Here is a 25058-nt window from a genome sequence, read left to right as displayed (position 1 = left end):
AGTCTTGTCTGAACAGCGTAGCCACATGCGAGCGCGCATGGGACACCGACCCGGGTGATTTATACGTGTAAGAAGTTACAAACAGTCCCTCTAAATTAAAATAAATTGTGAAAGTGTATAAGGGCTTAGAACATTGTGATCAAAGTATATGATGGTCATTCCCATGCTCTATTATGTCTCATAAGTTGTTGCAGCAATTTTTGGGTTGATACCATTTGTTACATAGATTTGGTGCTAAATTTAACCTTTTTTTACCACTCGAGAATTGATAAAAAATGATCACTAATCCCTCCAAAATACCAAATTAAGACACCAAGACCTTGAGGAACACCATAGAAAGAACCATGCTGTAATTTGATAGCAAAAACTTTTGACATTTGGAGATTTCTGCAAGAGTTGTCATTGTCTAGCTACTGCATTGTGGACATGGCTTCAGGGGGTAATCTGCCTTGTCAGTGTTTTCTCTCACCGTAAAATGCTCTTTTAGTGCCATCTAGTGTTCAAACATGCTTCATACATAAAAACAAGAATAAGACATGGAATAAGCATAATAACTAGAAAAATAACTTGATTTTCTAATAAACATTAGAGAAAATGTGCACATGAGGATTTCAAAAAATGTCTTACAGGGATATTATTATTATTATACAACATTATAACAATACAATTGGTGATATAACAATAAGGCCATTATAAATGAACTGAGAATCAAACACACAAAAAAGAAAATTGTACTTTTGGTGTTTGTTTCATTGATGTAATGTTAAGGGAAATTACTATAAAAAGACACGGTGTTCTATTTACTTGCAAACACCCTCTTAGGGTTGTAAAACAATTACAACTATTGCCAGAGATTGCTAAAAAATTACAATAACATAAGAATATAAAACAAAACAGAGTAATAAATATAAAGTGTATAAGAAGTAATATTAACCTGGAACCCCCTCAAGGACCCCTGGGGGTCCCTGGACCCTACTTTGAACAACCACTGGACTAATCGATTAGTTGATTTAATCGACAGATCTGTAAAACTGAGTTTCTCTGCTAAGAATCACACCACTTTAAATCTTGTGTTTACCAGAGATTAGCTCATACAGTCCCTGGAAATAAGTCATTCAGCATGAAAAAGCATAAAAACGACTAATCTACTAAAGAAATCTTAGTCGACTAAGACCAAAACAACCGATTAGTCGACCAATCGACTAAATTAAATGAAACGACTTGGGACTTTTCACTTCTTTGTCAGTGGACATTCAAACTGTGTTACTTTATTTGGTGTGTGTGTGTGTGATGAGTGGGGAGATGTAACCATGCATACTGTAGGAGTTAACAGCAGCCTGCAGACTAACAGCTCAGCTGCCACGTATGAAAGGAGGAGCAAAGAGGGGAAGAAACAGCCCCTCCCTGCTTCACTGCAAAGCTTCAGTAGAAAACCGGTTGCAGGAAGTTTGCATCAGTCTTCAGTGTTTAAGAAATGTAACAGCATTTATGAACATTTGTCACAGTAAAACAGAGGTATAATAGACAGTTTGTTATCACAATCACATAGATTAATACATTTTAGACAATGATGACACTGTTGGTGTATTTTTCCCCCAAGATGGTCCTTCACTAGAGTATACTAGTATAATGATATTTTCTCACTTCTTTTTCAATATTATATTTATTGTTTTTTTTGTTCATTTTGAAACAACAGAACAAACATTCACAAACGTCCCCAATAATAACATTCTCGGTACAAATAAACTTAATAAACCTAATATTAATATAAAATAAACCAGTATAGATACAGGAAAAACATATTATATACCAAACAATAGATATATAAGTAAAAAGAATATACACATTTCTCACTTCTAGTTATCTAAAAAGTGAAATAAAGCTAATTTTGATCCTGTGCACCACTTTGAAATCTCACTGAAGATGCCTAAACCATCTTTTAACCAAGTATCACTGCATGCTGCTGCACCAGCTTCTGCAGGAACTTCATTCTTGTTTTTGGGTGTGTAATTATAAAAAATACTATGATTTCTGAGCTTCTGATGTAAAAAAAACAAAAACAGCGTGATCATAAAAGTGTAAGAGGAGTAGAAGCCATTCATTGTTTTCCTGGTGTTTTTTTATGTCATTAAAGTAAAGTTAACCTAATATTAATATACAATAAGCCAGTATAGATACAGGAAAAACATATATACAAAGAACTACAATACAAAATTCTCACTTCTAGTTATCTAAAAAGTGAAATAAAGCTTTTTGAAATCTCCCTGAAGATGCATAAACCATCTTTTAGGAACTGCATGTTGCTGCACCAGCTTCTGCAGGAACTTTTATTCTTGTTTTTGGGTGTATCATAATAAAAACACTATGATCGAGCTTCTGATGTAAAAAAAACAGCATGATCATGAAAGTGTAAGAGTAGAAGCCATTCATTGTTTTCCTGGTGTTGTTATGTCATTAAAGTAGACCCACACAGAGCACTATAAAGTTGAACATGGGACAACCCCCATCCGCATACCTCAACGCTCTAAAAAGCCACGACGCGCTCACTGATACGCTGCTGCTCCAAGTTACTGGAAAACCCTCTCCATCCACGACTTCACAACGACAGAAACCTCTCACATCACACACACACTCTGATTTATCTCAGCGAGCTTGCACATTGAAAATGACTGCGAAAAAACGGGACAAGAGCAGCGGCAGCTCCAGCGAGAAGACGAGCGCTGCCGCGTCCGCGTCCAGCAGCCCGGACGACGCGTCGAAGAAGACCCAGCAGAAGAGCAGCAGCAGCAGCAGCAGCACCGGGAACGGAACTAGTGCAGCACCTCAGGCTCAGGGGCCACGATCCGGGGGCAGCTGCCTCGGTGTCGTCGCCACCACAGTGTTTTACGTCGCGTTATTAGGCGCTGCTGGGTTTGCTGCTTTCTATTTGCAGCAAGTTGTGGAGGAGATGAGGCAGACGAGCGGCAGACATGAGGAGAGCGCAGCGAGCAACGCGAAGCTGAGCGTACAAATGGAGAGCGTCGTTCAACAGGTAGGGAGATAAATTATGAGTTAAATGATGGGAAAAGTGTAATTTATGAGTGTGAATGGTTTTAGCAGGGGGTGACAAACTTTTTCCACAACTCCTAATGAAATAACACATAAAAAGCAATGCACATCATTGTTTTTTGTTAGACATTACATAACCAGAGCTGTACTGGATGTACTTTTGGGGGGTTGGGCAGGTTTGGTGAGCCACAGTGATGGCATACTTTTCATTCAGAAAAGTCCCATAAAGTAACAATAAAAGTTTGAGATCAGGTGAAAATTAATAATTTCTGCATTGTTATGCTTTCTTTTGTTGTCTTTTGATTGTTAAGCTGCAGAGGGCAGTAGAAGATGAGTTCACATTGTCTCTATAGCAGGGAAAAAGGACACCCTCCTTTTGTTTTAAAACAGTAATGTCTGATCATCATTCATCTTTTGCATGAATAAAAAATGTCTGTTTCATTCATTCTCTCCTCACTTCCAGTCTGTAAAGTACACATATAAGCAGTATAACTTCCTTCAGTTGTGATGACTCAGCTTTAATAATGCAAATTTTCAGGTGGAACATGTTGTCTTGGTTGGCTTTGGTTGGGAGGAGCTCACTACTACAATAGCAGGCCTCCTTATATAATAGTAACACTGAGGAGCCCTGATTGCATTGTGAATATTCACCAAAGTGTTAACAAATATACCACAAACACAACCAAATAAAATGTATTATCCATTTCCTGCACCATTTTTTACCACAATAGTCAAACACTCTTTTAAAACGTGGAAAAAATAGTAAGTGGACCTTTTTAGTTAAGGTACTTTTGCCACATTATTCCTAAGGTTTAGTTATGTAATTTACTTTTGTTTTGCTTGAGTAATTAATACAATTATTTGGTTATTTTATGTTATTCCGTCCCACACCTGAAGCAGTATTTGATGAATAGTGGGTCTTTGTTGTTGGGGGTTGAGTAAGTTAATTGAAACTGAAGGCAAATATATATGTTTTGTATGTTTTTACTCATGTGGGATAAAAACTTTGGAAATCAATAAAATACATTTAAAAAAAAAAAACAATAACAAAAAATAAACTTTATTTCGGAGTTTGCCCATACACTTTCAAAAATTACACTTACTGAATATACAACAAAATATATATTTTAATATGCAAAATATCTCCTTTTGCATATTCAGGAAGTGTAATATTTGAAAGTTCTAGGGCAAATTACAAAATTGAGACGAAAGTGAGAGTGAAAGTTCATTCTTAATCATCATCATAATAATGAACTTCAATAAATAAAGCTCTTTAGAATAAATCAATGAATAAAAGCATAAAACAAAAAGAGAAACTCTAATTAATAGCCATTTTTATAAAAAAATATATATAGTTTTTAAGAGTATTGTAAAAGAGTTCATTCTTGACCTTAGGAATAGTACTTTTACCAAAATAATGTTAACTGAAGATCCACTTACTGGCATTTTGTCCTGAGCTCTTAACCACATCGCATGGTCTTCATCGACAACTAAACTCACTGATGAAGACCATGAGATGTCATTGAAAGCCCCGGAAAAGGTAAGCAAGTGAACTTTGGTGAGGAATAAGCACAGTCTGCTCTAATTGGTCAACCGAACCGATCTCTTCGGACTCCGCTCCATTAGCCGCTAGGAAAGTGTTATGCAAATGTGTTACTTTGTGACATCACCAAGTTACGGAATAAAAGGCGGGACTTCAAACAAGGCATTTCAGGCAGTTCAGGAGCAGTGTTTCTGTGGGGGAGAGTAACTCTTTTTGGCGTGGACTTTGTAACTTTGCAGACCTTTTACATGCACACAAAAAAAACTATATTACACTAAAGAATGGGGAAAAAAAGCACAAAAACATAATAAGTTCCCTTTAAGAAAGTTAAATAAAATACTTAAAAACTTGCTTGAGTATCTTAGATGCTGAAAAGTTGACATTTTGGACCCATACATGGTTTTGTTGCAATTATTGTATTGGAGTGCATTATAATGTAGGGTGTTCAATCATAATATGTAGATGTTAAAATGGATGAAAATCTGATGTTTCCTGTCTTGTTGCACAGGTGGAGTCTCTGAGGAGCGTTGTGGACGGGCTGGAGTCATCGCTGGGCATCACTCGGGTGGAGCTGGAGGGGGCCGTCAGCCGGATGAAGAGGGGCGAGGTGGAGACGAGGAGGGTGGAGGAGGCCCTCCAGAGGCTCCAGAACAATCTGCTCAGGGACCTTTCAGACGGCATCAACGAGGTGAAGGAGGCCCGAGAGAAAGACTTCTCTTCTCTGGAGAAGACGGTGGAGGAGCGTCTGGCCGAGGTGAGTCAGTCCATCACGGCCAGCGTGGCGGAGTTCACCGAATCTCAGGGCGAAGCGCAGAGCCAGCTGGCTGACCTCAAGGCCCGCCTGGGTGACATGGAAGACCCTAGGCTCATCAAACAGGAGCTCTCTGCCATCGTCGAGGCTGTGACTGAAATCAGAACAGCCAATTCGGCTGCTGACACCTCAGCGGACTCGTTCAGGGAGCAGGTGGGCGCCGTGAGGTCAGAGCTCCAGACTCGTAACCAGGAGGTAGCCTCGCTGTCTCAGGAAGTTCAAACAGTGAGGTCAGTAGTGTTAGAGAACGTGGGGAATCTGAGGAAGTCGCTGTCGGTGGCAGAGGCTGACGTCCAGGTTCTGAAGGACAAAAGCGAGACACTGGAGAGCAGCGTGGAGCAGGCTGCCAACGCCATTCTTAACGTGGAGAGACAGGTGAATGAAGGAGTTGGTCAGGTCCAGAAAAGATCAGAGGACCTGGAAGTCAGAGTTAAATCAACGGAGGAGAGTGGCGATTCACTGTCAGCGTCACTATCAAACATCGGCGCCAAAGTGGATTCACTGTTCGCCAAATACGACACCCAGGACAGCGCTCTGGCTGCACAGGGGCAGGCCGTGGAGAAGGTCAAACGTGGCGTGGAGCAGGAGATGGAGGCGCTGAAAAGCAGTCTGGGGGAGCTCCAGTCCAACATGGCGGCTCTGGGCGGCGCCCAGACCAAGCTCTCCTCAAAGGACTCGAGCCTGGGTCAGCAGGTGGTTGACTTGGAGAAGAGGCTCGCCGCTCTGGAGGTCAGCAGCAGCAGCAGCAGCGCGAAGCCAGAGCAGCTGCAGAGCTTAAAGAGCATGGTGGCTGGTTTGGAGGCCAAAGCGGCCAAACTAGAAGGCCACGATAAGGCGATTGCTGCTCTCCAGAAAGCTCTGAAGGAGACCACACAGACACTGGAGGGCTTATCCAAAGGCAAGAAGGGAAAGTAGGTTGTTTGAATAAGCGATGTGACATCAGGATACCAAAAAAAAAAACATGGACAATAATGATAATGATTCAACACTTTTTCCTGTTTTCATGAAGAATTGTTTCTCAAACTCGATGGTCACGACGTTGCACATTATAGTAGAGAAGTAGCCGATGTGAGGAGTTGGGTCAGGAGCTGTACTGCTGATCTGTGAATTTAAATACACACTCATTCTGCACTGTAGTTCTTTTTTTTCTAATGTTTTGTTCTGTTACATTTTCTATGCCAAAGCTGTTTTTTTTAAAACAACCAAATGCAATAATAAGCTCCTTTTTTGAGCACAACTTTGTTTACTCACTACCTGTTTTTTTTACAAGAATAAACACACTCTTGTTGGACTAAAGAATCTGTGAATGATTATTTCTTGGTGGTTAAAACGGTGATTTGTTGCTTTGCTTTAGCTGCCTTTACTGTTACATCATTGGTGATACATTGGTTGTATGGGTGGGAATGAAAATGTACATTTATTGATAGGCGTGATAAACCCAAGGGCTGCAAAAAATGTGGTTAAACCCAAATATGAATTCCATCTCAATCGCATAATACAACAAATAATTCTGAATTTATTGAGTAAACCTCTCACATGAAGCTCAATTCATCAAGCGGCACCACATTATTTACAATCTTATGACATGTAAAACAGATATATCACGTGTTGAAGCTCTTTCATGTGCAAACATGTGCAGTAACATAACATGTAATTTTCCTCTTTCTTCCAGGTGTTCTTACGAGTTGAACACCTGAGGCTGCAGTTGTGTTTTGCTGGAAGTCATTTGGACTCTAATGGACCCTTTTAAAAGGAACAGTGTGTAACACTTCAGGGGATCTATTAGCAGAAATATAATATAATATTGATAACGATGTTTTCATTAGTGTATAATCACCTGAAGAATCATTGTGTTTTCTGTAATAAAAAAAAAAAGAAAAAGCTGTCTTACACCCCTTAAAATCAAGAAAGCCGTGCGACCCCCATTGAAGCTTTGGGGACCCCTAGTGGGGGTCGGGACCCCCAGGTTGGGAATCAGTGGACTAGGGTTAAGGTTACCAGAATTGTGCTTTAGATCAGAGTTTAGTTAACAAGGTTTCATATTAATTTCATTTGGATTTAAAGTTTTATTTCAGTGCGAGTGAGTGACAGTTGACCAGATGTAGTAGCAGAGAAAGAACCCAAAAGAAGAGAACCTTGATGTTGTTGAAGTGTGTTGCTCATGTTGGCCGGTGCATCTCTCCAGATATATCAGCTATTTCACTAACCTGTTTACTTGTAACACTTAAATCTCCCTCTACTGCGGTGAGGTTAGCCAGAGTCTGTCTAAGCTCAGCGACCTCCTGCTCTCTCTTCATGATCTCCTCTGCTAGTCTTCCTATCCGCAGAGTCAGGTCTGACAGCTGAGGCTCAAACGCCCCAAAGTCCCTCTTAATAGCAGCGACTTTTGGTTTGAGGTCGCTGGCGAAGGTCACTGTTCTTATCATACGAGCTCTGCCGCTCTCCAGCTCCAACAGGCGCTCAGAGATCTGTTTGTCAGCGGCGGTGAGTTCAGGGAGGCGCCTGTGGAGCTGCTCTATGGCCTGAGTGTTGCGTTTGGACTCAGAGCGGAGATCCGAGACTCGGTCGATGCTGCTGGTCAGCACGTCCCCGATGCGTTTGACCATGTCGCGCTCCACCTGAGTGGTCTTGTCCTCCAGCTCGGCCACCTGAGTTAGCAGAGACTCCAGCTCCGACTGCACGCCTTCCATCCGGCGCACATCTGTCCTCACTGACGCCACCTAGTTGGAGAATACAGAAGAACAGAGGATCACAAACCCATTATCAAAAAGTAACAGGAAAATTTATTTTTCTCAGAGGGTTTCTGCAGCAAAAAATATTTTTTCACATTTGTCTTTTTATTTTCATTTTTTTTTTTATTTCATTTTTTTTTTATTCTTGTTTTTTTTCTCACTTTTGCAAGAAGTTAATCATTTTTTATATTATACTTATTTTTTCATTCTTTTTTTAAATTTTTGTCTCTTTTTTGTCTTTGGGCTTCATGACTCTACCATGACTTGCTGATATTCCTATATTTTGTGAGAATGCATAGGTAAAAATGAAGAAAAAAAAACAGGACACAAGAAAGATGGGAAAAATGGGTGAGGTATACAACACATTTCTAATTATCCCTGTTAGATGTGACAACTAAGATGATTGGATGTGTGAACCTATGCAACCCGGTTGTTGTCTGGTGTTTGTATAATCTCTGACATGAATTTATCAGCTATCTGTCAACTATATCCCATGAATTGATATTAATGTAATCAGTTCTTTTATTTAATTATTTCTTTTCCTCTCTTATTTCATTTTCTCCTCTGTTTTGTTGATTATTATTTTTTCCTATTTTCATTTATCCTATTTTTATTTTTTCATTTTTTTCTTCTTTTTCACAACTGTTTTGTTTATTATTTTATTTTATCCTATTTTTATTTTAGTTTTTCATTTTTTTTTCACAACTGTTTCGTTGATTATTATTTTATTTTATCCTATTTTTATTTATCTTATTTTAATTTTATTATTATTAGTTTTCACATCTGTTTCGTAATTATTATTTTATTTTATCCTATTTTTATTCTATTTTATTTTGTAGTATATGTCGTATTTTGAAATACAAATAAAGAAAAGGAAATAATCATTAGTTGCAGCCCTAAACTTTTGTGCCTGTGGAATTTTGTTCCCTGCATCTGAAATCCCCCACACTAATTTTCTCAGTGACTCTGGAAACAGTCAAATACTTCAATATAGACAACAAAATCTGGCCTACCTTGTTGGCTAAGTCCTTTGCAATGGCTGAGGTGCGCTCTTCAATCTGTCCCACGGCGTCTCTCAGCAAAGTCAGGCTGCTCTGAAGCTGAGCTCGTTTCTCGTTCAGCCCAGAGGCCCACTCCTTCAGCCGGCTCACGTCCTGCTCCAAACCCTCCAGCTGAGGCCGCACAGCCCCCCGCTGACCCCCGAGACCCTCCAGCATCAGCTGGACGCTCTCGCACTGAAACAGGACACACAGCACATGGATTGATGGATACAACAGCTGTATGTTTACATGTTCAGGAGGTGTTAGATATTTAAAGCAATCATACGTTACAAGACATCATATCAGGTTATTTACATTAATGAAAAACAGAGGAGAGAAACTAGTGCCTCAGTACACAACAGGATTAAATACATATAAGCCCTTTTTAATAAAAAAATTTCATTTTATTAAATACAATACAAAAGATGGAATTTTAATAGTCATCAAAAACATGATTTATCATACATCTACAAAAGCTATTATTGTACCAAATCTAAGGTAGCACTGACAGAAATTAAGTTTAGGGCTGCAACTATAACGTTTATTTTCATTATCGATTATTTTCTTGATTCATCAATTAGTTGTTTTGTCTAGAAAATATCAGAAATTGTGAAAAATTTCCAACATATATTGTTATATTGCCTGGTTTCCCCACAAACAACAGTCCAAAACCTAAAAATATTCAGTTTACAATTGAATAAGACAAAGAAAAACAGCAAACCTGCAAAATTCAGAAACTAGAACTAAAGATTGTTGGGAATTTTTGCTAGAAAAATGAAATAAATAAACATTCTTGATTGTACTTGTGTATTACAGTGCATGTATGCCAGAGTTCATGATGAAACCAGGGAACTTTTATGTAATGATAATCCCAGTTTTCTGACATTAATCTGATTTTGAAAAGCATTAATACTGAACTTTGGTAGCCTTTTACAACAAATAGTACGACAGGGTCACTCCTTTTCCCTAGTTGACTCAAAACAATGACATCATTCCGTGAGGTCATCAAGTAGAAGTGGAGTTGTCTCATCTTTGTCAAATTCTTCCCACGCCTCCTCCTCCTCCTCATTCCATCCTTCTTCCTCCAGAGTGTCAGAGTCCGTTTGGCCGTCGCCTGTATTCCCCCTCAGCACCATGGTGAGTTCACGGACCACCTCTTTAACCACGGACAACTCATTCTTCATCTTCAGGATGCTGTTCTGTGCCTGCAGGGTGTCCATCTCCTGTCTGATCTGAAGGATCTCATTGAGCGCTTTCAGCATGCTGTCCTCAGTCCCAAACACCTGCAGCGTCACCTCCTCCAGACGTTTCTCCGCCCCGCTCAGATCCCCCGCCAGCCTCAGGATGGAGCGCACCGCCTCCTCCACCTGGGGCAGGTGCTCTTCACACTCCTGCGCCCGGGGAATGTGCTCCTGGAGCTGGGAGCTGAGCTCAGCCTCCCTCTTGCTCAGGCTGCTCGTCTGCTGCTCCAGGTTGTGGATCTGCTTGGTGTTCCAGTCCAGGTGTTCCTGCGCCCGCTTGGTGTCGTCTCCCTCCGTGCGCTCGAATGCTCTGGCGTTCCTCTTCGTGCTGTCCTCGAGCTCCTCCAACTTCTCCGCCAGCGACCGGGCCCTCCGCTCGGCCTCGTTCACCCGCTCCGTGGCTCCGGCGTGAGCTTCCCGTGACTCGGCCTTGAGGGCGGTCAGGTCAGAGGTGATGGCGGCCAGGCGCTCCTGCCACGTCTCCGTCACGTTGAGGAAGTGGGCGTTGACTGTCTGCAGGTCACGAGAGGCGGAGTTCTCGTCGGCCTGCATCGCCATGACGGCAGCGTGGAGGGTGGAGATGTCCTGCTGGAGTTGTGTTGCCAAGGAGACGGTGGAGAGCGCCTCCTGTAGGTCATCCTCAGAGGCGGCAAGCTGCAGCCGCAACACAAAACAGGAGGGCTGTTTCTGTGGGAGCTCTACGATCCTCAGTATTCATGTATAATAGATACAGCAGGAAACAATGAGCATGCATACACAAGGTGTACAAGATAAGTGAACTGTAAAAGAGAACGAGTTGAAAGAGCACACACATATGGACACTACAGATGCAAGGGGGATGCAAGAATGTGCTCAGTTGAAAGCAGTTTTTCTTACATTTTCAAAGAACAAACAAACAAAATTAAACATGGAGAGGGTTTTATATAATGTAAGGCAGTAGTTCCCAACCTTTTTGACCCCTTGCAATAAATGAAAGTCTGCTTGTGACCCCCAGATAATAATGCATACAGTGCACTTTCATAGACTAAGCTACTGGAGTTACCCTGCACTATACTCATTTTTAACAGTCTCTTCTGCACTATATTCACTTTTTTAATAGTCCTGTATCACAGCTGTTACCCTGCACTAAATTCAGTTTGAACAGTTTTCTTCATCTCCTTGTATTTTTATATCTGGTGTATTTTTTTGTACTTTGTACTTTGCACTACTAACTTTTTTACTGCCTTTTTACTAACATGTTTTGCACTATGGAACTGTGATGCTGGAAACTTGAATTTCCCTCAGGATCAATAAAGTTACTATCTATCTATCTATCTATCATTGTCACAGGTTGTATGTGTTTAGGAGCTGTGATGTGAACTGTGGTTTTGCTCTCGCGAGACTCGCTGCCCGACGATCTATCATAACCATAAAATCTCGCGAGAGTTGTAGAGTAAAGCTCCATCCCTCAGAGGCAGCTCAAAATATGTTCCACTTATAAATCAAAACGTACCTTCTTAGAAACCTTCAGGACTTCTTCCTCCAAGTCGAACAGACTCGAAGTCTTTCCGTGTAAAGATCTGTACTTGTTTTCTATTTCAGAAAACCTCTCATTCTGTAGTAGCACCACCCTGAAACCCAGAGAGACATTTAGTTAGTAGAGACAGACTCTCCGTCACATTCATAATGCAGATATATACACTGTTGACTTACCAGGTCAGAGCTCCGCATGCTGCCAGCGACAATAAGCACATTAAACTCCTAATATCCAAACTAGAAGATGTTTTATTCACTCCTGTGTTGTTTCCAGCCTCAATCTTCTCTTTCTGAGTCTCATCTTCGCAGTTTGCTGAAGACGTTTCGGTCACTTTCTGAGACTTCTTCCTCTGTTTTAACTCAGTCGGCATTTTTTAACTGGAAAACTTTTACTTTGAAGGAATTTAACAGGCCTTTACGGTTAAAAAATAGTACAAACAAGCTAGTCGTTACGTTGCAGAGTTAAATAATACACTTCTTTCACCGATAAATGCATAATTTAGGACGCTAAAGTAACGTAAAAAGTACAATTAACAGCTGTGTTTTTGAGTACAGCCGCTAAAACAACTTTTTTCCTTCACCCTGTTTCCTTGGAAAAATGACGCATTCAAGTGCTCCTCTTAAACTCGTAATGTACCACTACTAATAGAATTGCTTAGTTAAAAAACACAAAAACTGTAACAAATATAGCCCTTAAACCAGGGATCAGGGGTCAGCAACCTTTACTATCAAACGAGCCATTTTAGGCAAAAATCTGTCGCAAAACATTTGAGCATTGGGATGAAGGTGACACAGTTTATAGTCTAAGTATATAGTATATGAGTCTAATGCAGTGAGGGCCAGAGACAATTTACGACGGAGTATTAGGGCCACATTGAGGGAAAAAACATCTGAGATTTACAAAATAAAGTCGTAATATTACGAGAATAAAGTCATAACTTTACGAGAAAAAAAGTCTTAATATTATGAGAATAAAGTCAGAAGTTTACTAGAATAAAGTCATAAATTTACGAGAAAAAAGTCGTAATATTACGAGAATAAAGTCAGAAGTTTACTAGAATAAAGTCATAAATTTACGAGAAAAAAGTCGTAATATTACGAGAATAAAGTCAGAAGTTTACTAGAATAAAGTCATAAATTTACGAGAAAAAAGTCGTAATATTACGAGAATAAAGTCAGAAGTTTACTAGAATAAAGTCATAAATTTACAAGAAAAAAATCGTAATATTACGAGAATAAAGTCATAACTTTATGAGAAAAAAGTCGTAATATTACGAGAATAAAGTCAGAAGTTTACTAGAAAAAAAAGTCAGAAGTTTGCTAGAATAAAGTCATAAATTTACGAGAAAAAATAGTAATATTACAAGAATAAAGTCATAACTTTAAGAGAAAAAAAGTCGTAATATTACGAGAATAAAGTCACAACTTTATGAGAAAACAAAGAAAATAACACGTAAAATTAATACTTTATATTATGACTTTATTCTCATAATACGCCTTTTTTCTCGTAAACCTATGACTTTATTCTCGAAATATCTCAGATTTATTTTTTTTCTCAATGTGTCCTAATCGTATCCATCGTACCATAGACCTACAACAATGATAAATAAAAATGAAAATGTAAACGATAAAACAGTTATTAATTTTCACTAATTTTTTTTTATAAATCCACAGGGAGCCACTGGAGAGGAGCTAAAGAGCCGCATGTGGCTCCGGAGCCGCAGGTTGCAGACCCCTGCCTTAAACTGATATTTTATCTTTTAATCTTTTAGATGCAATAGTTTTGAAAAAATAAAAATAAATTGTCAGTTTGCAACTTTGTGTCATCGTTAAACTAAAAGTTCCAATTTAAACGATCATAAATTCCGACCGCACAGGAAGCACCCTAAACGCCACATCCAGCCACGTAAGCGTCTGCCAGAATGTTTTGGGTCTTGTCTAGAAGGGAGCCAGCAAATTTGCGAAATCTGATCTGATATATGCAACTCTCGCGAGACTTGCTGCCCGACAACCTATCCTAACCTTAACAATCTCGCGAGAGTTTTCCCAGTTTGCTGGTTCCCTTCTAGCCACTACCAGAATGGTGTCCTGAAGGTGGATTAAAGATGTCTTTCAAGTAGAAAAAGAAACAATTAATCCATTAATTGATTAGTCGGTGGATAGAAAATTAAACAGCAACAATTTTGATAATTAAGGTCATTTATTAAGCAAAATATATCAAACATCCCCTGATTCCAGCTTCTCCAATGTGATTACTTGCTGTTTTTCACTGTCTTATACGATAACAAATTTAATATTTTGGGGGTTTTGACTGTTGGCAGGACAACACAAGACATTTGAAGATATAAACTTGGACTCAGTGAAATTGTGATGGACACTTTTTGCTATTTTCTTACAAACTAAACGATTAATTGATTAATCAAACACAGATAAACACACGTTTCTGTGCAGTGGAGACATAAAAATTACCAGGCAAAAAGAGCTTCGGCACAAGCCATTTATTTGGCATGTTTCCAAAAAATCTTACTTACATTTTGAGTGTCAAAATATGTCAAAACTTGATTATCTGTAGCTTTCTATAAATGGGAATCCAAAGCCATATACAGCATTGTATGTAGCAGTATTATACAGTTTTTATTGAACAGTTCTGGTTATTCCATTATTATTTATTTAATGGGTCTACACAGCAGTATGCTATCTTGTATTCAGGAGGTGTCAGCGTGTCCTATTAACTACAAGGGCCATGCAAATTACATGAGCTACTATTCTTTTATGTAACATTTAACAATATTCAACAGCAGAAGACACAAACAATCTTACAAAGATCAACTAAATTAAAGTTTAACATGGACGCAACATCAATTGCAATACAGTACATTCAAGCAAAAGCTGCCACATGCAGTTTCTAACAAATATTGTGCAAAAAAAATAACCAGATGACTCCACCATATTGCAATATGAGGGCGTGTTAATCAGAGATCTTTGGACTAAGGCATAGAGTGATGGAGTAAACAAATATTTGGTCATAGAAGGATCTACAACTTTTAGTGTTTCATATTTAACAACTCAATACAACTCCTGAGAAGCATAAACAGTACAGAAATTGCTCAGTAATATAACCATTGTGTTCCCGATCAGGGCTTTAAAATCTCTGCGCAATTAGATATCTGAAATTGCATTTTTAGTATCATGGCAAACTTTACCTAAATGCTAAAGCACACCAGAGCCATCACCACATATCAACCTGTTTTTCTATTGCTTTTAAATGTCAAATCCCAAATCACACTATAGCACCACATGTAGTGCTATTTGTGCACGATTTCCAGCTCAGAATTAAAGATATGACCTGGATCATGGCAGTATGTTACAGCAACAAAAAAATGAAGGCTTTAAAGTTGTCTGTTTACATTCATATTTAAAGTGGACATATATTGCTGTGCAATGGGGCCTGAAAGCTACAAAGAGGTCCCACCGCATCAGGAAATTATAGCCTCCAAGAGTCTTAAAGGGATATGAACAATACTGCTGTGGACGGGGTTGGTAGCAAAACATATTTTAGAAACCTAAAATAAAGGCCCACCTAAAAAAAATCAATATCATTTTAAGTGTACGCTATATTTAGAATATTTTTGCCCGTTTACTTTGCTGTAAGACAGCCTTTTCCGACGGGGAACTGAAGCTGTTGTTTCCATCTAAGCTCTTGCCAAAGCCACCAGACTCCCTTGAAAAAACTGTCATTTTACCTCGCAGAACACAGGAGTTGCTGGTCCACCGCTGCCTCGATCGATTACTTTGTTTGTGTTATTGTGTGACTTTGGTGAATCTGAACCTACCAAAGTCATACAATAAGACAAACTAACTAACCGAGCAAGGCAGCGGTCTGGTTGCTTTGGCAAGAGCATGGATAACGGCTTCAGTTGTTGGAAACATCTCACGGCAAAATAAACCGATGAAAATATTCTAAATATAGCGTACATTTAAACTGATATTGATTTTTTTAGGTGAGTCTTTCTTTTAGGTGGCTAAAATATGTTTTACTGCCGGCCCCGTCCAGAGCAGTACATTGCTTTGCTTCTCCAAACTGGGGGCGTGCCGACCGTCATCTACTTTAGGTAATACACTGACTATGGATAAGTACCTCATACAAACCCACTTCAAAACACCCGAACTATCCCTTTAAGTGTGTGCCATTAAAGTTAATTCCAAAGGGGGCAGTGTAGAAAGTCATAGCAGACATGTAAACACAAATACCAACAAAAAGCAGCTACAAATTAAAACCAAAACATCATCAAAAGGCACCCTTCAAAATTCAATTAATCTACAGGTTACAATATTGACCATTTTTAACGATTACAACGCCTTAAAGTGTCTGATTCTAAGCAACAGGATTGAGAAAAAAAAAACACATAGTGCAACTGACCAACATTGAGCAGGGTCATTCTAATGCTATAGAGTAGATTGCTTAAGGAATACACTTGGATGAGAAGATTGGTGGTATCAATCTTCTCACCATACTCTTGGCAAAAAAGCGAACAAGCATATTTCCCAAAACGTTTCCTTGACTGACTGACTTTTTAATAGCTGCTTAGGTTTCATGCCATCTTGTCCTTTTATAACAACAGACGCACGACCTACGAAAACATAAAAGAAAAACATAACTATTACAAGATAATGAAGCTTATGTGCTAATGAGGCCTATTTCAGTTTCTATAACTGATTGTATGCGTGATTGAGAAATATATATACTGTATCTGGTCCCCCAAGGCCTCTTTGTCAGGTTTTTGGTCCTGTCTGTGGAGGAGCAAACATAAGTGCACTTTGGGGACAGAAAGGACACTTTCACACCTGTGGGAATGTGCAAAAAAGCACAATACAGAGTGCATGTGATGTGTGTTACCAATTAACCAATTAAAAACTTGCAATTTATTTTTTTGACCTCCTCAACTAAAAGGAATCAAATCCATCCTTCAAAACACAATTAACCCTCTGCTACATATAATACTTCTAAATATTTGAACCCCAAAGACCTCAAGAGCGAATTAAGCAATAAACTGCAAACTAAATAATCTTCATAACTGAACTATACAGATCTCCCTTCAAGATGCCAGCAGGGGAACGCAATCCCCCTGAAAATATTGTGCTTCGATCCTCTTGATTCCAGCAACTGTTGTATATACATGATCTAATAAAAAAATTAGATATACTGTGGATGTATACACAGGGTTATAGAGCAGATTTGCCCTTCTCTGCTTCCATAACGAATGACCACCACTCACTGGGATCTGTTAAACAGAGGACGACTATGCGGGCGATTAAACCAAGAGGAGACACCGTGACTCAGGAGCTGTAGTGATCCTGAAAAACAAGGAAATGACACACATTATTGGAACGTGAATTTTATGTTTGTCAGACAAAGATGTTTATATGTTGCCATATTTCTGACCGACCTGAATTGAGCTAACTACGCCGCTGGCCATGACGGAGAGTTTTCCTGCGACTGAGCGCACTCCCAGTTTGAGCTGCGACATGTCGGGAGCATTGGGCAGCACGTTGGTCAGACGGTACGAACTCGCTGTGTAGCACAAGACAAAAAAAAAAGAGAGTCAAGCAGACAGACGGAGAACATGCTTTGCAGAACTTATACTAACAGATTTAGGAATCCTAGGACAGTCATTACGAAGACATTAGAAACATAGATACAACTAGTGCAATAAAACAATATTAGACACAGTATATACAACAATAGATGCACTGTGTTCCAGAGAAGCAAATTCAGAAGCAGGTGCAGTGATCAGAAGCTGCTTGTAATGAGTTATTAAAGGATGGAAACTGGATTGAGGGTGTGGAGTTTCAGCAGCTTTTGTAACTCGCTCCAGTCACAGGGAGCGGCCAACTGGAATGAGTGACGACCAAAGGAGGTGCAGACTTTAGGAATGACCACACTAATAAATTTGCTAGAACGTAAACTGTGGTTACTGTAATTGGTACAGGGGTGTGGTTTTCACTATATTTACCCAGCGTTACCACTCTTTCCTAGAGATCATTTTCCAGTGATGATGGTAAGACTGTGAAATCATCTCTTACGTGCTTAGAAATGATGACAAATTGATCATAGAATAATAAAATCTACCACAGTTACCAGCCAGCACTGACTAATATTTTGATTTGAAGGATAATGTAACTTACATTATTGGAGTTTCGACCACTTAAGTTGTAATGTCATGTGTACCATGTGATGTGACTTGAATGGGCGTGTTCACAGCGTTTCCACAACATAACAGCCTAACCGAAATACTCTCGTCCATAAACTACGAATACCAGAGAAAATATTTTTTTGAGCAGAGAGACAATGTTGTTTTTGAAAGGCTAATTGCCAACAAATATGGATTGTAGCAGAATATTTGGTTACATAAAAACATGTTGTGAATTTTGGAAATCATTACATCTAGAGACAATGACTAAGCGCCACGTCGCTCGCTCTGTGTGTGTGTGAGGGAGGGAGAAGGTGGACTATTGCATGCAATGTTTCTGTCAATTATTAACGATAATTACATTGTCAGCGTTATGAATGAAGCTTCAAACTATCCGGTACAGCCTTAATTATTATTATTATTAGCTTATTATTATTGTTATTACCAGCAATGGAAGCATATGAACTAAAAGTTTTTCTTTGACAAAAGGTTTGAACGCGAAAAATCTGCAAAGAATATTTCGCATTTTCATTTCATTTTTTTTCCCTGGAGTCAAAGACCTTTAATTAAATAAAAAATAAACAGTTCATTGTATCATTATGTCTGTCACAGTATAGACAGCGCAGCTCTAATGAAACATTGTTGGTCAGCCATTAAATTGAAACAAGTAATTTAGGACAAAGTTTGTGTAGTTAACAGCTTGATAAATCCAACATATCACACAAATAGTCTCTTACCAGCCTGTTTCTTTGGATCATCGAAGAGGTCTGCTGAACTTATAGAGGAACTCCCAGAATATCTTTCCAGTCGTGTTTTGGCCTCGTACTAAAGAACAGAAAAACAGACAGTCTCAAGTAGTTTTCACGTTTTAGTCATTTTTATGTGTGATCACGATTAATCCAAGGGTTAATCCATGATTAGATATGTGTACCAAGAATTACTTATATAAAACGTTGAACACTATATTGAACATGTACGATAAAAAAGACACAGTATGCCAGTCAACTCTAATCATTCACAACACAATATATACAGTATGCATAACATGTTTAGGTCATGTTTTCATGTTGTACCTCAGAGTCATCTTGTTTTCCAAAGTACATGTCAGATGAGATGGATTTCACGTCTTGCCCAAACTTTTTCTGAGCTTCTCCTGAGTCTGACACTGGTAAGGCTTCTGGTTTTCTTCTGGCTGTGTGCCTGATAACACACAATGATTACAAATGAAAACAATCATGATATGACAACAGAAATAAACACTAACCAATAGCTGTATATTCTAACAGCAAAAAGGTTAAATTCCGACTCTATCAGGCAACAACAATAAGTAGTAATAAGTAATGAGGACTCCGTTACGGTGACATCGACAGGTTGTACATTACATTGCAACACAATACCCTACCTGTCATTCAGTGATGTTATAGCGGGGGTCAAGTAGAAGTCCGGCTCTGGCTTCTTGCTCTCCTTCATCCAGCCTCCTCCCTCGCTTTGATCATCCCACCGTGAGGAGAAACTCTCTGAGGTTTCTGTTTGTTCCTCAAACCGGGACATGACCCTAAAGAAAGAAGAAGGCCAGAATAATGTCAGTTGAAAAATGTGTGACAACTGAATCAGCATGATCAACAGCAGATTTTAAAATTCAAATGGCTTTTAAGCCAGGAACTTATTCAGATACAGTATTGCCAAATCAGTGTATGAATACTGATATTAATTCACAATATATTTAGATAAAACAAGATGTGAAAAAAATAGGGCTGCACCATCTTAGTCGACTAAGATTTCTTAAGTTGATTTGCAAGTAATGCAGTAACAGAAATAATATTTATCTGACCTAGAGCTGAAGGACCCTTCATCCTCATTGTCCTCAGTGAACCGTCGTCCTTTGGTGGTCTTGGGCCCCTGTGGCTTTTCCTGCTCGATCATGTGCATGTCTGATGTCACAGAGTGAGACACTCCACTACAGAGAAGAGGCGACAACACAGTGATAATGAGAGCAAGAAACCGAGATATATCAGCAACAGGATGACTAGCAGTTGTGTCGTCATCCTCATACCTCCTCATGCCCATACCCATGCCCAGTCTCTCAGCTTGCACTTTCTTATTCCCCTCTAATCCCTTCATCTTCTTTTCTTCTATTTTCCTCTGCTGCTCAAAATCTTTACAGGCCAGTCGGAGGGATGGTACGCTGAGAGGGGGACATGTAGGTTTAAAAAAATGACAAAACAGAGGGAGAGTACAGTAGCAAAAACAGAAACAAAACAATAAAAATACATTTATTGAGCATAAAAAGGGAAGACAATTTAAAGACACTCACATGGATTCGTCAGATTGATAGTTGGGAGCAGTAGTGCCGTCATCTCTCTCTCTGAGCTTGTCGGCAGCTTGAGCCTTCTTCTCTAGCTCTGAGAAGCTCTTACTGCTGACCTTCTGAGCGCCCAAACCGCCCTTTTTAGAGCCCAACTAGAAGCAGACACATTTTTACAAAACGAATGCAGTCTGTGAACACACATACTTACAAAATTGCGATATGAGTACGTACTGTTTTCTTGGCAGTAGTTGGCTTCTTCTTAAGAAGAGAGGACAGCTCTGGAGAGGTTGAAGGACAGTAAAGTTACATCTCCTACACTTTAGCAATAATTCAGATACAAAAAATAAGGTGAGGAACCCTAAAAGTGAAGATTATAAACCAACCTGGATTTGCTTTTGGAGAAGCACTCAGCATCTCCACACTAGGACCCTCATCTAGATTACCTGAAAAGGTTTAATGTGTATGTGATGAGCCACATAAATGGGATTGAGACAAACACAACTAGTGGATGTTTGTATTTTGTGAATACCATTTCGGTCTTCCTCTTTGTCCTTTGTTGAAGGCTTCTCTGATGTGGAGGAGCTGAGACTCATTTTGGCCATGTTCAAATTATCAGGAAGATCCTGGGCATTAAACACAAACACACGTGGTAAAATTACTAATCACTGAATAGGAACCTGCCGAAAACAAAAATGAATAAATGACTCGATAGATTGATAAATAAATATGCCATTAAATATCCCGAAAACAATCGAAAAATAAATGTAGGCATTAATTAATTGATCATATTTGACATAAATTGATATTTCTGTTGTATTTCTGTAGGTCTGTGAAACAATTAAACTTCAGTCCGTTGATCCGCACCTGTACTTTAAAATAAATACAAAATAAATACAAAGTTAATAACATCAAATAAATGGGAAAATTAAATATAAAAGTAGACAGACAAGAGTAATACAAAGGTAAATAAATAAAGAAGCACATTAAAACACAAATATCAATTTATGTCACATTTGATCAATTAATTAATGTCTACATTTATTCTTAATATTATTTTTGGTACATTTAATGGCATATTTATTTATTTATCTATTCATTCAATATATTTTCATATATTTATTAATTTTGTATTTATTTATTTTTTCAGGTTCTGTCCTTCATAGGTATCCACACAGCAGGTATGTGGATAAAATCACACCTAGGCAAGGCAAACACACCCCACTACCTTTGAATGCAGGCTGAAGAAATCCACCTGCTTGTCGTCTGGTGATGTTGGGGAGAGAGGAGCCTGACTGTCAAGCCACAACTGGACAGAAGAAGAGCAGTACAACTCATACAGCTATCTGTGGTGCACTTAGTGATAAAAAGTGTGATAAGCAAAGAGGAACTACAAAAGGAAGACAGAGCGTGTCTTATATCATTTTTCAGTTCTGGCTTCCTTCCTTTTAAGACAGTAAACAAACATGTCTGCATTACCTCAGTGCCATGGCGTCTCGTGGCTTGTGTGGCTAAAGTCTTTATCTTGTCTTTGTACAGCTGAGCAGCTCGGCTGTTGTACTTGGTGTTGGCAGCGTTGGTTGTGCACCCATGTTGACTGAAAAATGTAATCTGAACAGATAACAGGAAAGACGACAAGAGGTTTAATTACATGTATGTCGCGCAATGCTGGGATTAAAATCTGTTGACAGTGTGCTGCTTTCAGGTACTGACCGCACTGGCGTTGCCTCCCACTTGCATACATCTTAGCTGAAACCATGACCAGTTGAAATCCAGCTCAGTGGACCTGTGTAACACAACAATGTCAGAAATAGGTTAGGCATTGACCTCGAATGGTTGAGGTTAGGCAGTGATCTTGAATGGTTAAGGTTAGGCAGTGACCTCGAATGGTTGTATGTAAATAAGTCCTGATTTACCTGATAAAGGTCAGGTGGACCCCGAGAGACCTGTGTGTCCCAGAGCAATCTATACACAGGAACACACCATAGGTGATGCTGGCCCAACTGGGGTTTTTAGCTGAGCAGTCGAAGCAAACCTATAGGAGGAAGAGAGCATAATATAACCTCAATATACAGTATAAGGCAAGGCAAGGCAGCTTTATTTGTATAGCACATTTCAGCAACAGGGAAATTCAAAGTGCTTTACAGAAACATTCAAGAACATTGCGACAAAGTGCAAAAGAACATTAAGACATAATTAAAACAGTTATAAAAACATTAAAGATTAGAAATAAATTAAAAATAAAAGCTAGGATAGAAGCTAAAATAGAAGATCATTATCTGGTTTAATGATAGGCAGCAGCAAACAGGAAAGTTTTAAGCTTTGATGTCAAAGAACTCAGAGTTGGAGCTGGTCCTGCAGGTTTCTGGGAGCTTGTTCCAGATATTTGGTGCATAAAAACTGAACGCTGCTTCTGCGTGTTTAGTTCTGACTCTGGGGACACTAAGCAGACCTGATCCAGATGACCTGAGAGGTCTGGATGGTTCATAACACAGCAGAAGATCAGAAATGTATTTTGGCTCTAAACCATTTAGTGCTTTGTAAACCAGCAGGAGTATTTTGAAATCAATTTTCTGAGAGACAGGGAGTCAGTGTAGAGACCTCAGAACTGGACTGATGTGATCCACTTTCTTGGTCTTAGTGAGGACTCTAGCAGCAGCGTTCTGAATCAGCTGCAGCTGTCTGATCCATTTTTTAGGAAGACCAGTAAAGACGCCGTTACAGTAATCAAGTCGGCTGAAGATAAATGCATGGACTAGTTTTTCCAAATCCTGCTGAGACATCAGTCCTCTAATTCTTCTTATATTCTTCAGGTGATAGAAGGCTGTCTTTGTAATTGTCTTAATATGGCTGTTAAAGCTCAGGTCAGAGTCCATGACTACACCAAGATTTCTGGCTTGGTCCGAGCTTTTTAACATTACAGATTGTAGGTGAGCACTAACCTTTAATCTTTAAGCAGATATTATATTATGTGTAATATATTATGTATTATGGTGTTTATAACCATGAAGGTCTGAAGTGCATGTGACATTAGCTGACTGCTGATTCAAACAGCTGTTAGTGAAGTGGGTTGAATTTCGCAATGAAATTAACTCTTACTGGTAAAGAAAAAAAAGCTTAAATCCATTATGAATATAGTTCAGCAAGTATACAATACTGTCTACAATACATGTGTTCAAGTGGACTAAAGGGCTCTAGGGAGTTTAAAACAAACGGAAATCAAGCCTAGACAAACACAGTATACAAACACATAATCTCAATATATATAAACATTAAATAATTATATTAAATATATATATATATATTTATGTGTATATATATTATATATATATAATATATAAATATATATTATATATATATAAAATACATATTTTTATTTTATATATTATTATAAATAATATAAATAATGGTAAAATTATATTGATATAATATATTATTTTATATATATATATATATATATATATATATATATATAAATATATATATATGTAAATATATATATATATATATATATATATATATATATATATATAAATATATATATATGTAAATATATATATATATATATATATATATATATAAATATATATATTTTTTTATAATATTTTATTATATTTTAATGAAACAGTTAAGAACTTGTTTCAACTCCCTCCTCATACCAGATCATGTGTTTATAATCAATAAAGCAAACAATATAAAGGGTGTTTATGGGCTGGCTGCTGATTCAAACAGCTGGTAGTGAAGTGGGTGAGAATTTAACAATGAAATGAACTCTTACTGGTAAAGAAAAAAAGCATACTTCCATTATGAATATCACTCAGCATGAATACAATACTGTCTTACATTTATCAAAGTGGACTAAAGAGCTTTAGTGAGTTTAGCTACACAGCTAACAGCTTTGAGTCAACTGTCAAATTAGCTGTTAGCTACCTAGCTTAGCTGTCATCAGTTGGCTTACGTTGCTTACAGTTCACAAGTTTCCTGACAGATTATCCTCCTCTAAATGTCACCAGGACACTATTCAACCAACTCGATCGAGTATTAACACGACATGTATGTAGCTGATTGTTCTATTAAGCTGTTAAATTGAAGCTTTGTGTGTTGTTGTGTCAAAGTGCGACGTGTCAGTGTAACTTCCTCGTTATAAACAAAACCGTGTGAAACTCTCACCTTATTAGTAGGAATGCCACGAAGTCGCTTAAAGATAGCGGCGATATCCGGCTTGTGAGGCTCTGACATTGTGTTTATATCTGTTGGTAGTAATAATAACTGTGGGTTAAATGTAGAAGTTACTGTAGTAGCATGAAGCTGTGTTTTTCCTTCAATAATAACTGAATACGACACGTCAACATCCTGCTCGGGCTCTGATTGGATAAAAAATGATCTCGTGGTTCTGTTATTGTAGCAAGGGCTTCTGGGTAATGTAGTTTGCCCTGATATTTAAAGCTCCGGTTGGGTTTAGATTTATTTTTTTTAAAGTCTTAAAAGTATTGTTTTGTGTTTTGTTTGTTTATATACATTTAATTACTGTTTGTCTGTTTAACCCATAGATATGCTAGGCTATATATATATATACATATATATACGTATATACATATATATATATACGTATATATATATGTATACATATAT

The 25058-nt window shown here is 38.4% G+C and overlaps 3 protein-coding genes across 7 annotated transcripts; 1 reads left to right on the top strand and 2 right to left on the bottom strand.

Annotated features, from left to right (window-relative positions):
• The first annotated feature begins 2520 nt into the window (after window positions 1-2520).
• Window positions 2521-6698, top strand: ckap4 (cytoskeleton associated protein 4). Its single transcript, XM_074625024.1, has 2 exons — window positions 2521-3031; window positions 5100-6698. Exons 1-2 carry the CDS (start codon window positions 2666-2668, stop codon window positions 6315-6317), a joined length of 1584 nt encoding a protein of 527 aa, XP_074481125.1. The 5' UTR covers window positions 2521-2665; the 3' UTR covers window positions 6318-6698.
• A 200-nt stretch (window positions 6699-6898) lies between these two features.
• On the bottom strand, window positions 6899-12584 carry ikbip (IKBKB interacting protein). 2 transcript variants are annotated; one of them, XM_074625026.1, is made up of 4 exons: window positions 12108-12574; window positions 11908-12025; window positions 9148-9369; window positions 6899-8122 (listed from the first exon to the last, which is right to left on the bottom strand). In XM_074625026.1, exons 1-4 carry the CDS (start codon window positions 12299-12301, stop codon window positions 7562-7564), a joined length of 1095 nt encoding a protein of 364 aa, XP_074481127.1. In that variant the 5' UTR covers window positions 12302-12574; the 3' UTR covers window positions 6899-7561. The 2 variants fall into 2 exon arrangements, with proteins under 2 accessions (XP_074481127.1, XP_074481126.1); XM_074625025.1 differs by lacking the exons at window positions 6899-8122; window positions 9148-9369 and adding an exon at window positions 9557-11069 and having other exon boundaries at window positions 12108-12584.
• Window positions 12585-14409: 1825 nt separating this feature from the next.
• On the bottom strand, window positions 14410-24791 carry arfgap3 (ADP-ribosylation factor GTPase activating protein 3). Of its 4 annotated transcripts, XR_012592605.1 has the most exons (18): window positions 24597-24787; window positions 22343-22461; window positions 22140-22212; window positions 21906-22037; window positions 21655-21735; window positions 20959-21052; window positions 20813-20872; window positions 20661-20707; window positions 20436-20581; window positions 20175-20306; window positions 19953-20078; window positions 19524-19676; window positions 19195-19321; window positions 18859-18946; window positions 17378-17502; window positions 17072-17285; window positions 16119-16615; window positions 14410-15431 (listed from the first exon to the last, which is right to left on the bottom strand). XR_012592605.1 is itself a non-coding variant. In XM_074625023.1 (16 exons), exons 1-16 carry the CDS (start codon window positions 24663-24665, stop codon window positions 17268-17270), a joined length of 1590 nt encoding a protein of 529 aa, XP_074481124.1. In that variant the 5' UTR covers window positions 24666-24788; the 3' UTR covers window positions 16326-17267. The 4 variants fall into 4 exon arrangements, 1 of the variants encoding a protein (XP_074481124.1); XR_012592603.1 differs by having other exon boundaries at window positions 14410-15452; window positions 16100-17285; window positions 24597-24791; XR_012592604.1 differs by having other exon boundaries at window positions 16119-17285.
• Between the last annotated feature and the right edge of the window lie 267 nt (window positions 24792-25058).

Source organism: Sebastes fasciatus, chromosome 23 (genome assembly GCF_043250625.1).
Source record: "Sebastes fasciatus isolate fSebFas1 chromosome 23, fSebFas1.pri, whole genome shotgun sequence".
NCBI classification, from domain to species: domain Eukaryota; kingdom Metazoa; phylum Chordata; class Actinopteri; order Perciformes; family Sebastidae; genus Sebastes; species Sebastes fasciatus.
The sequence above is the reverse complement of the archived record's forward strand: the minus strand, read 5'-3'. Positions and strand labels throughout refer to the sequence as shown.

Excerpts from the sequence above, each read along its gene's own strand:
- ckap4 (XM_074625024.1), top strand. The coding sequence starts at position 2,666 with ATGACTGCGAAAAAACGGGACAAGAGCAGCGGCAGCTCCAGCGAGAAG. Across the intron at positions 3,032-5,099 it reads TGGAGAGCGTCGTTCAACAG|GTGGAGTCTCTGAGGAGCGT; the intron begins GTAGGGAGATAA and ends CTTGTTGCACAG.
- ikbip (XM_074625025.1), bottom strand. The coding sequence starts at position 12,301 with ATGCCGACTGAGTTAAAACAGAGGAAGAAGTCTCAGAAAGTGACCGAA. Across the intron at positions 12,026-12,107 it reads GCATGCGGAGCTCTGACCTG|GGTGGTGCTACTACAGAATG; the intron begins GTAAGTCAACAG and ends TCTGGGTTTCAG. Across the intron at positions 11,070-11,907 it reads TCCTGAAGGTTTCTAAGAAG|CTTGCCGCCTCTGAGGATGA; the intron begins GTACGTTTTGAT and ends TTGCGGCTGCAG.
- arfgap3 (XM_074625023.1), bottom strand. The coding sequence starts at position 24,665 with ATGTCAGAGCCTCACAAGCCGGATATCGCCGCTATCTTTAAGCGACTT. Across the intron at positions 20,307-20,435 it reads TATCAATCTGACGAATCCAT|CGTACCATCCCTCCGACTGG; the intron begins GTGAGTGTCTTT and ends TCCCCCTCTCAG. Across the intron at positions 19,322-19,523 it reads ATAACATCACTGAATGACAG|GCACACAGCCAGAAGAAAAC; the intron begins GTAGGGTATTGT and ends GTGTGTTATCAG.